This window comes from Choristoneura fumiferana, chromosome 10, assembly GCF_025370935.1.
Source record: "Choristoneura fumiferana chromosome 10, NRCan_CFum_1, whole genome shotgun sequence".
NCBI lineage: Eukaryota > Metazoa > Arthropoda > Insecta > Lepidoptera > Tortricidae > Choristoneura > Choristoneura fumiferana.
The window spans coordinates 12546676-12560982 of record NC_133481.1 but is presented as its reverse complement, the minus strand read 5'-3'; the positions used below and the strand labels follow the sequence as shown (position 1 = coordinate 12560982).

Here is a 14307-nt window from a genome sequence, read left to right as displayed (position 1 = left end):
GTAACGACAAACGGACCTCACGACATGTACAACTCGGAATGTACGCGCAATAATGTACGACATGATAATCCGAAGCATTATTGCTTCCGATTATCATGCCGTACATTATCATGGTCGCGCATTATCAAGGCGTACAAAATATTGCGCGCGCTGTAATGTACGTAGTGATAATGTACGACGTGATAATCTGAATCCAATCGATTCGAATGAACAGACAGGATCGAGCGAGCGCAGCGAGCGAGATCGATATAGTCGGAGCAGATCCGACCTGGCCAGGTTAAGATGTTAGGTATTTTTTTAAATTTCAATCACGGAAATCTTAAGGCATGATAATTGGAAGACATAATGCTGCGGATTTATCACGTCGTACATTATTGCGCGTACATTATTATTTGGGCCAATCAACTTTTTACTGACACTAATTTGTCCGCGACATTTTTCAAACAATTGCAGACTTTTGTAAGTAAACATGTTCTTTCTGTAATTTAATAGATGGTGTACATGAATACATGCATCCTACGTAAGTTCAACCTATTAAACCGTGAAATATCCGATTTTTTGGTAACTCCAGATACCATTTTGGTAACGCAGGAGACGCCCAAAGTGTCGGTAAAATAGTTGATTGCCCATTTCCCTGCTAATTCGGTACGGGGTGGTAATGCACGGCATAATAATTCGTGCACATAAGCACGGATTATCAGGCCGTGCATTAACAAGTCGTACATTAACTACACTCACTAACACCATCCAGCGATATTTCGCCTGTCATAAAACCCTCATTATATATTTTCTTAAATATTGTTGGAAGTTGGCACTGCAAACGCTCTGCTCGAAGTCCACCGGTTTTAAAGCTGTGCAAACTGCTGCTGTGAGTGGCACAATATCATAGACATTCAATCCTCAGCACGTGTTTGCTAACACGCGACCAACTTTAAGTCACGAGTTACTCATACGTATGATTTACTTAAAACCTTTAGCGTTAGCTTAAAGAATAATGCTACCTAAATAATAACATATTTTATGACGGGGCAGCAGGAGAGTACAATGAAATGAGGGTGCCACTTTCTTCACCACTTTCACGTTTTTAACGTAAAATCTTTGCACACGGCAAAAAGTTCATATGATTTTTAACCGACTTCGAAAAAGGAGGATCTTGTTCTACTAAGCGTATTTAATTGTTTATGTAAGTATTATACCGATTACTTCGTCGATGGTGGACTGATTTTCAAAATCATATTTTATTCTAAGGAGCATACTTCCGAGGTGGTTCCATGTCACAGTCAGGATCAGATTATGGAATGCTAGGGAAATCGAGAGCAACCCTCAAATTTTATGAGCACACCTATAGCGATTTTGGCATTTTTAAAACCAAGTCAAGTACCTACTTATTTACATTCAGGAAGTATAACTTTACTTACCTGCTTCATCCGTTTTCTATTGTTTTAGAGCCCATTCAAACTGCGTATTTTTTAACCGCAGATGACGTACAGAATCTGTCACTTTTTTATCAGACCCTTTGACACCAGTCGTCATTGACGTCATCTAAAAAAGTGGGAATCGAGTTGCTACTACGCCTCTAGTACGCATGTAAAGTCACACAATTTCAACTGTCTAAAAACATTTTTTATGGGTGTTCTTAGTTTGTGGTTAATAAAGGCCATTATTTGCGTAAGAATCTAGTAATATTCCGAAATATTACTTCAACTACTTAATGATTCTGCGAACGAAGCCACAGGTTAAAGCTAGTAATTTAATAAAATAGATATCTGCACATATATAAATAATAAAAAGGTGATGATAAAATGAGTGACTAGTTTCTTAGAATGCAACAGAAATATTTGTTGACCATTAGTACATTCCATCTGTTAAAAGGTGATAAGCAAACAGCTAACTTTGGTTTCTAATACGTTCTCATGTTGGGTAAACATTGCAAACATATTGACATATTTTAAAAGAACTTAGTCCAGACTAAGCACAGTTTTGACAGTTTTCAAAGCCTGCATTTACACAGTTTGTGCATAATAAATACAAAAACATACAAGAATGAAGAAAAAGAAAGCTAATAACAAAAATGGAACCGACTACAAAAACCTTGAAAATACCTAAAAGCTCGAAGTCGTTGCCTCAGCACGAGACAGCAGGAGTGGAACAATAGTCGTCAACATCACCTACATACTATGGGTTTCAACGTAGGTTTCAATCCCTCCTGCTGGGTCGTGCTCAGTCACCGACTTCGAGCTAGTAGGTTACCTAGAAAAATATTTTCAAGGTTTTTAGCTGTCGGTTCCATTTTATGTTATTTTTTTGGAGTCCGTTTTACATTTTTGTTAAAAAAAATCTTTATTTCTCACTTTAGTGATTCGCAGCCAAAGTACATCTCACAACGATTCCATTAAGCCCAAACACGCCTTAGTTACTTTGTTTTATAACAGAGTTCCGTTGCCTACCTTGCGGCTTCAGCATCAGATCAGTTCGAAAGAATCAGCTTCTTCTTAGTCGCTTATCTAAGTTATTAAATCATGATTATTTATAGACGCGCGAGTCATTGCTTAGCTTTTAGGAATTCCATTTGCCATCTACAGTCTTCTTCATCAGGTCCAGTTTACCAAATGAAACTTTCTAAATGTAAATGCTTATTTCAATGCTAAAAATGCCAAAATCGCCTTAGGTGTGCCTATAAAATTTGAGGTTTGCCCTCGATTTCCCTAGGATCACATCATCAGATCTTGACTTGGTGACAATGGGACCACCTCAGAATAGTACTCTTTCGAATAAAAAAATAATTTTGAAAATCGGTCCACAATTGACTGAATAATCGGTGAACATACTAAAAAAACAATACAAACATTGGAACATAGAACCACCTCCTTTTTTGAAGTCGGTTAAAAACAAGAAAAAAATAAGCTTGACCGTTCCACAGGTGACCATAAGGCTGGTTCTTTCCTCGGTCAACGTATTGGTGCCCAGTGTCCATATAAGGATTTATTTTTCATACACTTGAAGAGGTTACTACACGGATTGCATCACGCAACGCCACGACCGTGATTGTTAGAAGCAGAATCTTTTGTATAACGTCAAGTCAATACCAAGTTGCAAGGCCACTGTAATCAGTAGGTAGGTATTAGTATAAAATTGTAACACAAGTTGATTTGCACAGTAACAAATTCAATACATTCGTCACCTTAAGGTATATCTACTTAATATGTGATGGTACTTAATAAGTCCTCGAGTGGAGATCGCGAGCCGGAAGACGAAGCGTTACCAGGCCTCCCACTAGGTGGACTGACGAATCGTGATAATTGCGGGCAACCGGTGGATGCAAGTGGCGAATTGACGTTCATTATGGCGTTCTAATGGCGGCCTTTGCTCAGCAGTGGATGTCTTCCAGCTGATGATGATGATGATGTTGATGTGATGGTACGCTGTCTAAAGCTACGAGTATGTAGGTAACAATGAATAAATAAAATGTTTATTATCATGAGAATTGACCATATGGAAGTAAACGCGTCACTCAAGTAGGTATTCAGAGTCAAGCTACTTCCAACATGTGTTGTGTTTGAAACAATTCCGTGACACAACCGTCACCTTGTAAGTACAATCGGACCATTTGATTTCTGTCTTACCGTAGAACATTTTATACCAAGTGCCATAATGATTTTCCGCCGCAAACTTAAAACTTCCGCGGAATTATGGCGGAATGCTGCGGTCCGGTGCTTGGGCACAAGAGCCATTGCGCTCCTGCGCTCACTCCTCGACCAAACAATTTTATTGTGGAGGTACAATGGGGTCCTGTAGCGTCTCACACCAAGCAGCAGGGTGGCGAACATAATACTACATAATATTTTGTTACAACACTAACTACGTCAATATGTTTACAAACATAGCCGCGAGCAGTAATCAGTAGTAACAGCTAGTAGATAATATTACAATATGAAATCGGGTAGTATGAACCATATCATAATATATTTCCTGTTGTTTTTATTCATATTTAGGAATGACGAGTTACATTACGTGTCTATTCGCACAATTACAGTAAACAAAGATAGGTTTACGCCGAACGTCAAAATTTAACATTATTTCATTGTCTAATGGCATTTCCAGTTCTAATGGTTCCAGTTCTAGATTGCAGGGCGATATTTCTAATTATATCAGTCCTTCGGACACCTGGAGCTCAGCAGCGCATCCATGGTTAGTTGGCAGATCTCCAGATCACCTCCTTTGGAGTTCTGAGCAGAGCCTCAGTTAAAGACCTTGGACTCTTGGACCTCGGACCTTGTGTAAATTAGAAAGAAAGTACGCAAGAACTAGTGTTTCTAATGAAAAAAATCAAACGTTATTTTTTATTACTCACTGGCTGATACCCACGACTTTGCCTCTGTTGCGGATTTTATTTCTCCTAAAATGTTCTGTCAAAATGGCAAAAACGGAACCCTGATAGTTTCGCCATGTCTGTCTGTCTGACTGTTTGTCTGTCTGTCCGTCCGTCTGTCCGCGGCTTTGCTCAGAGAATATCAATGCTAGAAAGCTGTAATTTGGCACGGATATATATGTAAACTATGCCGAAATTGCAATTCTTTTTTTATTATCATTTCAATAACACCTAACGATACCTATTTAGGCATGACGTCTACATGCCAAAAATCGGGTTACTGCCACTTACGGTTACAACTTTAGCGGCATAAGAGTAAAATGAGGTTCAAGTCTCCCGGACTTCCCCTACCTACATTAAAAAAATTAAAAAAAATTTTTTTAGGATTCCTCCCATAGACGTAAAGTGGGGGCGATTTTTTTTCTCATTATCGTTGGATAGGTCTTTTAAAACCATTCCATCCATCCAAACCCACCCTGGTTTTAAAACCATTAAGGGTTTGCAAAGAGGATTTTTCGATTCATTGGTTTTTTGCGAAATATTCAAGTTTTAAGTGCAAATTTTCATTAAAATCGAGCGTCCCCCCCACCCTCTAAAATGTAAACCGGTGGGTGAAAAAATTTGAAATAATTCAGGATGATAGTGTACCTATATCAAACTTTCAACGAACACTATAACGGCTAAGTTTTTTTGAGAATTATTAGTAGTTTTACTCTTAAATAGCAGCCTAAGGTATAAAATATACCTAAACTTGGAAGATTCCATAAAATACGAAATCCATAGAAAAATATTACTTACTTATTTTTTTCGTAATGGCTACGGAACCCTATTTTGGGCGTGTCCGACACGCTCTTGGCCGGTTTTTTTTCTATAGGAACAAAACAAAAAAAAATTGTCAAAGCAATTGAGCCATTCTCAATCTCAATTGTAATGATATTTGAGACGGATTGTTTATGATTATTTTTTTGTCGATAATTTTCCTTATTCGGGTTAAAGTATAAGGAAATTAAAAAGTAATTTATTTGTGTCGTATTTTTTTATATATTTTACATGTATACCTATTATCTATATATTTATTTATTAAAATTACAAATAATTAAATTACATGTCAACTAAAAATTAAACTAAACAAAATAAAATCAACCTCATGTAATACTATTTTGTTACTGACATTAACTATTAGTAAGTACTTATTTACCATAACACAGTCAGTTATCTGTTTTATCAGAGCGGAGAACAAAATTCAAGGTTTAATCGTTTTAACTAGACAATAGCGTCAAATTGTACAACTATTACAACATATTTCATGAACAATAAGGTTTATTTTTGCTCTGAGTTCACATTTTAATAGAGTTGAAATAGAGCTAAATTTTGATTATCATTTCATGCCATTCTGAACACAACGTGTAGCTGCCTACGGCCTACCTAACTGTACACAGACACTGTTAATTTTGCTTTTCTTTTATTTTTATCAAAGCTACTTCTGATACCGCAGCTCATTTAAATTATACTAGCTCGTTCGTTTTCGTTTATCGCTATCCAGCAGGTACTTTTCAATTTACGCAATAAAAACTATCCTATGTCCTTCCCCGGGACTCAAAATATCTGTAAACTGAATTTCATCTAAATCAATTTAGCAGTTTTGACGTGATAAAGAAACAAACAGAAAAATTTAAGACAAGTGGCGCGGAGCTCCTTTGCTACGTATGTACTTACTTAGTATACCTAAGCGCTTAGTTTAGTTCTTTGGCACAATTCTAACCTGTTTTTACTGAACTGCCTAAGGGAGGATATGTTCTTCGAACGTATTTTTGCGATGGAAAAATGCGTTAGGTACTGTATGAGAAACGCACCCAACCTGGAAAATTCAAAGTGAAAAGTTAAGTGGAACTCTCTCCTTTAGAATATAGGTATCTACTAAATATACGTCGGCATTTGTCCACTCTGCCGTTATGGAACGCCATGGGATCGCAGAATCAACTAAGTATGACGTACCCCGACGCAACTCTATAATCTTGTATTTTGCGATATGAAAATGCTTTTTGTGGAAAATTACATGTGGGGCTCTCTCACTTTAGGGAGCTACCCACTATAAGTTTTTGGTAAACATTTCATTTATAATACAAACTATTTTACTGGCTGTACTTTTTGTTGACTGTACTTGCATTGTCACCCAAAACTAAATTTGCATACCAAATTTCAAGTCGATGGTATTAACCGTTGAAGAGTTCTGTCCTGCGGAGACAATCCTTGTGATACTACCAGGATGTCATTACCAGATTATTATATTGCCACGCAATTTACATAAGTATGCCAAACTTCATGACAATCCGACTCCTAAATGTGGGTCGAATTTAACTTGCAAGATTTGACCCGCATATAGGTACATATACGTAGAATACATACATTAAACATTAATAAACATACGAGTACATTGCAAGTTAAATAAAAGCTTTGAAAAAACACATCGGTGTTTGCCCACTGCCATTATGGGAACGCCATGGGATCGCGGACATTCAACCATGACGTACTCCAACCAAGCCCAACCCATTAAATAAAATAGAAGTCCACGCACGCAACGCAAAGTGTATTAATTTACTCGCTAGGGTTTGTTGTTCATTTGCAAAGAATTCATTTGCCACGCACCCGTGGGCATTATAATTTTCCGTAATAAACACTATCCTATATCCTTCACAGAGTCGCAAACTAAATCAATAACATACTTCATCGAAATCGTTGGAGCCGTTTCCGAGATTCTGATTATATATATATATACACAAGAATTGCTCGTTTAAAGGTATTAGATACAATGTTTGACTAACAATATTAAGAAACCGAATATTTGAAAAAGTTACGCAGGTTCTTGTGAAAGTGCGTAAGGTCATTTTATTTTTAAACAAATTTCTAAAAGAACAATTCACATAGTTTTTATGTAAGTAGGTACTTGGGCATAATCGACAATGTCGATACGCCGTAAGAATAATGATAATAATATTTACAAAATCTATCAGCAAATTGTTGTCGGTCAGACCCTCGTCATCAACACAATCAATGAGTATATTCTACTACTACTAATAATATGAAAGTTTGTGTGCGCGTGCGTTCGTGTGTTGTGATATTTGTTTTGATAAGCTGAAGCTGACGGCTGATGATATTTGTTTTGATATGTTAGCTGAATTTCTAAAATAATAAAAGACTACTTTTTACCCCGATATACCCACGAGATCGGAACAAATCTCGACATTTTAACCGCTATGTTGAGAGACATGAAATTTGGCACGGATGTTTTTGTTGCACTTTTTATAAAAAACTCGATGTAGGTACCAAGTATACACACTCTCATCTATGGTAGGTACACTTTAACTAAGTTTGCTAATATCGTTTGAAACTCGCAACAAAAGTTATTTTTCTTTATCATTTCAATCTTCAGGAAAAAGAAAAAAACTGGCGATTCCCGAGCGACAATAACATTCTGGTAGTAGTACTGTTTTTTTGAAATTTTGTAAAACCCCGAATTTAAATTCGACTGCTACATATAATGGTAAACGCGAGCGAAGCCGCGGGTAAACATTCGTGTTTAGATAACTAATTAAAATTAACGCAATATTTCTTTTGTTTACAGATTGATACAGAATGGACTATTACCGGGTTGAACTTAGAAGCTTCCCGCGGGCGATTACGATTGCGGCCAATCATTAAAACGGGCGTTAAAGACCTTCAGAAAATCAGTTCGTGATACATACCCGCCGGACGCAGACTTGTCTAGAGAGCGCACAAAAGGCGTCCCACTTATAAGTGAAAGTGACTCTCCCGTAGTGACAATGACGGGCCCAGCCGAGCTGATGGAACTCGGGAACAACAACGTCCTCCCACTCGTACCACGAGCATCAGTATTATTGGAATTCAAAAACATACGCTGCACTTTTAATACGTTTTCTCTCAGCAAATTTCGTTTTGGTAAGTGATTTATTTGTTGCCATTTTTTGTGTGTGATATAACGATGTCGTTACGGCATTTCGGCTTTTGGGTTGCGTAGTAGGTCAACGCCGTCAGCGAAAGATCAGAACTGGTTTTTAACGTAATGGTGATTTAATGTTCGTAAATATTAACCCCGTTATTCGTTAGCTCGTTTTTTAATGTGGTTCATTGGTGCACAATATGTTAATGTCGAGCAAGATAAAAAACATGTTAACCACTCGAATAAAATAAAACGAAGTTTACTTATAGGGTTTCGTCCTACGAGTAATAAGCGGCGAATATTATTTTTCTAAGATTTGGTAAGCCACTCGTTAACTTCTAATTCTAAGCCATGTCAAACAAGCGACTCGCGGGCTGCATGCGACCCACTAAACATTTTCTTACGGCCCGGATCAATTTGGAAACAATCAAGTTTGTTAAAATTTTCAGTAAGTAGTTTGTCTACTTTGAGATTATTCGTAGGTTTTGGAGCCCACCTAGTCTAACGGTCTTCATGCTTTTGCCACACCGCTTGATACCAATATCAATTCATCATCATCATAGCAGCCTTAGAACGTCAATTTGATACTTTTGATTTCATTATAATTCAAAGTGAACCGTGCACTCACCTTCATTAGAAAAAAAAGATGAATAATTATCTCATAATTTTAATTAACTACTTACTACTCTTATCGTCCCAAAATTTTAAGCAGTATATCTGCCGAATTATTAAAGATATAAGAATGATGCGGTGGCCGTAGAAACTGTGTCAATGTCATTTCCCTTCGCGTACACATTGACATTTTGCTAGTTTCATTATGACATGCATTTACGACAAAGTATATGATAATTACACAAAATATGACCATATTTTACTAGTACATACAACTAATTATCATGCCATTCCTGCATGATTCAATGAGTTACTTAAATAAGTAAGTACTAAAATTATAGTACCTAGTCAGTCACTTGGTTAATAGTTGACTAAATTTTATATTTTGATCCTATAAATAATAATAATATAATAATCTTCTATATAAACAAATGTTTTCTCCTAACTAGGTTAGCTAGAAGAGATACCTTTTTAGGGATAAGCTCGCCTTTGTTCTCCTCTCTGTGTATTTGTATTTTTATTTTTATGTGCAATAAAGAATTTACATAATTACATAAATATTAATGGAACAGAGAGAATATTTTCTTAATGTCTGCAATACAAAATAATAATGCTATGTTATTGCTATTGCAAAAGATACCTAAAATCTGTTTACTCGTAGATACGTCCGTTGGTTAAAAAATTACAATAGTGGGGACCTCAACCCGGTTTGGTGGTGATAGACATTAGAAAATAGTTGGAATCCAGGAGCAGATTTATTCTTTAGTCTTGTAAATATGTGCTTGTGTGTGTTTGGATAAAATTTACACATAGCGGTATGGTATTTTGACTTCACAAAAGCTTACGACAGTGTGAATAAAGAAATGCTCTTCCTGAGGTAGTTCCGAATACCGAGGAAGCTGCTCAAAATGCTTAGGGTCAAAATGAGGGTCAGGGATCAGCATGTCCAGTCACCTGTCAGTCTGCCACAGCGGAGCGTATAAAAATATCTGACACGTCCTACCGGCCCTATATATAGGCCCTAGAAATGAAGTCGTACGAGTATATCAGATATTTATGCACGCTCCGCTGTGGAAGATATTACCTAAGTGCAAGTGCTGGTCGCATATAAAATCTCAAAATCTCTACCGTTATACTTTGCAGTTGTGAGTAGCATACGAATTTGTATTCATTAGTGATGGACAGAACCTAACGTGTAAACTATTTTCAAGTGCATCGTCTTACTCGCTAACGCCAGACACGTAATTCTCAACTTACACTGCAAGCGGAGCGGATCCCGTGCGGAGTCCTTTTTCGCTATGGCAAACTGCATAGATTATATTTATTATACATTAGCTTTTGCCCGCGCCTTCGCCCGCGTGGAATTCGGTAATCGCGCGCTGTTCCCTCGGGAACTGTGCATTTTTCCGGAATAAAAGTAGCCTATGTCACTTTCTGGCCCATAAACTGTATATATCCCAAAAATCACGTCGATCCGTCGCTCCGTTTCATACACACACACACACAAACACACACATACTTTCACATTTATAATATTAGTATGTTGAACACACACACTTTCACATTTATAATGTTAGTATGGATTACCTTCGTTTTCTCTACCTGATGTATCTGACCTCATCTCCAAATTTAATTGTTTTGCACCTAACATCAAAATTATTGACAAGAGCTCCCTTCGCCTTCTTGGTGCTCCACTCTATCCCGAATCCATACCGCCACTAATTGATGAACATTTTAAACATTCACAAAGAACATTCGAACCGCCTTAACAAAGTTAATGCACACATTGCCATAGTCATTTTAAGATATTGTCTCTTCGTTCCCAAATTCACATACATTTTGAGATGCAGCCCTCTTTGAAATTCTTTCATTTAATGGAGCCTTCAGACCTACAGTTAAAATCTACTCTCACCTCCATCCTCAATATAAATTTGAATGACCATGCGTGGATCCAGGCCTCGCTCCCGATTCGGCACGTATGACAGATCTCAAGTGTCGCACTTCCAGCGTTTTTGTCCTCCATCCATAGCATCATCGGCCAACCAGCTGATAACTTGGACGGTCCTGGTTGGATGCTCAGAACCGGTGCTCGGCAGATCATCTGGCTGCTTTAGACAAAGTACCAATGTCGCTTGGCTTCTCTTGGGTCTTGGGACGTTTTATCATCCGTATTTAAGTGGTATGCTCTATGATCTTCCGTGGAAGCAAGGTAGAAGGACGCCACCTGCGTGGACACTATCGCATGTCCCAGCAACGTCCACCAAGGCCGGCGCAGCAGCAGCAACAGCAGAGCAACTGAAACGGCGCAAATATGCAGTTTAAGGCTACATTTTTGCGCCGTTTGGTGTTGAGACTCTGGGGTCGTGGGAATCGCCATGGAGATATCCAACGCACCTTAGATGCTATGGGTGACCAGCGGGCCGGCAGCTATTTTGGGCAAAGGATCAGCCTCGTGATCCAACGTGGCAATGCTGCCAGCCTTCTGGACACAATGAGCAGCGACGGTGTCCGGGGGGGGGGGTGTTATTTGTAAGTAGGTTAGTTTTAGTTTAGACAACCAGATGGCTAGTATGACTACGAAGCTTGAGGTCCCGGGTTCGATTCCCGTGTCGGGACAGATATTTGTATGAAAAATACGAATGTTTGTTCTCGGGTCTTGGGTGTTTAATATGTATTTAAGTATGTATCTATATCTATATAATTATATTTATCCGTTGTTTAGTACCCATAACACAAGCTTTGCTAAGCTTACTTTTGGGACTAGGTCAATTATATTTATATCAATTTATATCATTTTAATTTATTGTTAGAAAGTTTTGTTTAATAAAGATATTTTAACGTCATGAAAAAAAAATTACCTTCGTTTGCGATTATTAGCCCTTTTTTTAGGGGAAGACGGGCTTGCGTCCAACGATAACTTTTCTCGGCATTTTGTTTGCACTGGCGAGACTACAGTAATTTCATACAACCCATAAATAATATGATATGTGCGTTTTGTTGACAAAGAGTGTTACCGTATCAGTAATTATTAATAACTACAATGTCAGCTGCAAGGTTTCAACACATCGGAAAAAAAAGAAGTACCTATCATATAGCTATAAACTACTAGTAGTAATGTAGCTATACCTAACAGTCAAAGAAAATAGTCAAAAGTTGGACGCTTTCCATGTGTAACATTGGGCAAAGTTTATACTATTCACTAAAGTACGAATTGATCTTTGTGAAATGCAAGCGTATTTTTACTTGCCTCTTTCTTGCACTTGTCTGTTTTTTTATTTTTTTATTCCTTTTCTTCTCGGTTGGAAATAACCCTTCTGTTTGACCTCAATTATAAAGTAATCGACAATGAGAGCCTTCAAACTTAACCTTATCGAGCGATGACATGACATGACCAAGCGGCCAGTTTCTAAAGTAAGTACATTGAACTAAAAGAAAGAAAGAAAGAAGAAAGACAGAAATAATTTATTTGAAATATAACAAGGTTACAATTTAGATTAATCGGCTGACTCCGCACTAGACTCTGGGCCTGTATCGCGGAGACCAGAGAATTTTAAGTTGACACAAAGCAAATTCTTAACCTAAATTGGGCGTGTGTGTGTGTGTGTGTGTGTGTGTGTGTGTGTGTGTGTGTGTGTGCGCGTGTGTATATTTGTGTAAATTTAATTATAGGCTGCCTGCAATAACCTCCTCAGTTTCATCGTAGCTAAGAGTCATCAACCAAGTTTCAATAACATTTTTGAGATTTTTTTGGGATAACTTTTTCATATTTCTTATATGCTTACACGCTTTATTGTAATGTTTGTATTTATTGCAATCGCCTCGCAAATGCTGTTCTTATGGTCGGTGTCGGTATTTTATATTTGCGTTGTTTGGTAAGGTTTGCAAAATCTTTGGATGAGACAGTTAACTTGTGAATTACTGTAGTTACTTTTGAAATAAATAATTCACGTACACGTAAGACTTTAGCTACACAATAAAGTTCCTTAGTGGGGAATCTGCGAGGTTTACTTAGCATGACCTTAAGCACTGCTCGTTGAGCAGTCTTCAGTTCTGGCAAAGTAGTTTTAGCGATGCCACCGCTGCCACCGATGATGTTAGCATGGCTAACAGGCAGTACGTAAGGGCAGACTGGCATAAGGCTTTATAAACTAATGTTAATATATATTTAGGTGCAGATTTACGTTGGGACTTGACCATAAAAATAGTTTTTCTGATTTTACCTTCTAATGAGGAAACATGTTCTTTGAAAGAAAGATATCAACTACTACACCAAGATACTTAATCATATCAACATTATCTCTGTAACAAAGTATAGTTATACATTTTCACAAGATATGTATGTATGTATGTATGTAAACTCTTTATTGCACATAAAAATAAAAAAATACAAATACACAGAGAGGAGAACAAAGGCGAGCTTATCCCTAAAAAGGGATCTCTTCCAGCTAACCTAGTTAGGAAAAAACATTTGGTTATATAGAGGATAAGAAAAAAAACAAGAGGTGCGGTAAAGAGACAAAACAGAAATACTCAAAAGAGATAAAATAAAAACGACATTATTTACATTAAAACTAACATAAAACAAAGGAAATAATAACCAACAATTACAAAAGCGAAACAATCTCATCTCAGGTGTCAGTGTCCAGCCATAATTTCTTTAAACTCTCCCTGAACGAGGCCACAGACGGAATATACGGCAGATATTTTATTTTATTAAACCAAGTGAAATATAAATAGTTTATCTCACTAATATCTATAAGTAATGACAAAGTTAGCTGTCATACTCGTATTTGGCTCACTTATCCGGGAAATTGGTGTAGTTCCCACAAAAAAACGCTATTCTAATTCTACGCAGACTTCTAAGCAGAATCGCAGAATTCTAAGTTACGGGTGAATGTTCGTATGTTAATATATTTATTTGGCATAACCACAGTAAACCTAAATCGTAATTTTTGCACGAATTAATTTAGCAATTTTTTCGCATATTTATGGAGCCGTCGGGTATTTTAAGAGACGAAGGCGAGAGACCAGACGGTATGTTTTTGATCTCGTGGAGTATGGGAAGGATCCTGGTGTGGGATGCTACCTATGTAGACACACTAGCCCCTTCGCATCTCCACCGGACCTCCACAAGGGCATTAGCCGCAGCAGAGGCAGCCGAAATCACCAAGATAAGCAGATACAGTGGTCTCGGCGCCGAATATAATTTCATCCCTTTCGGTGTCGAGACCCTTGGTCCGTGGGGCCCAGAAGCACTAAGCCTCTTCAAAGAGATTTTCAAGAGGCATATAGATGCCACCGGTGACCGAAGAGGTGGCAGCTACCTCGCTCAAAGAATTAGCCTAGCGATTCAACGAGGAAATGCTGC

At 37.7% G+C, this 14307-nt stretch overlaps 1 protein-coding gene across 2 annotated transcripts in view; it reads left to right on the top strand.

The window, feature by feature from the left end:
* Positions 1 to 14307, top strand: part of LOC141432116 (ATP-binding cassette sub-family G member 1) — a 64899-nt gene that overhangs the window by 4735 nt on the left and 45857 nt on the right. For both annotated transcript variants that reach the window (XM_074093543.1, XM_074093544.1), the window contains exon 2: positions 7992 to 8326. In XM_074093543.1, coding sequence (XP_073949644.1) covers positions 8191 to 8326 — 136 coding nt within the window. In that variant the 5' untranslated portion in view covers positions 7992 to 8190. The remainder of the gene's footprint in view (positions 1 to 7991; positions 8327 to 14307) is intronic.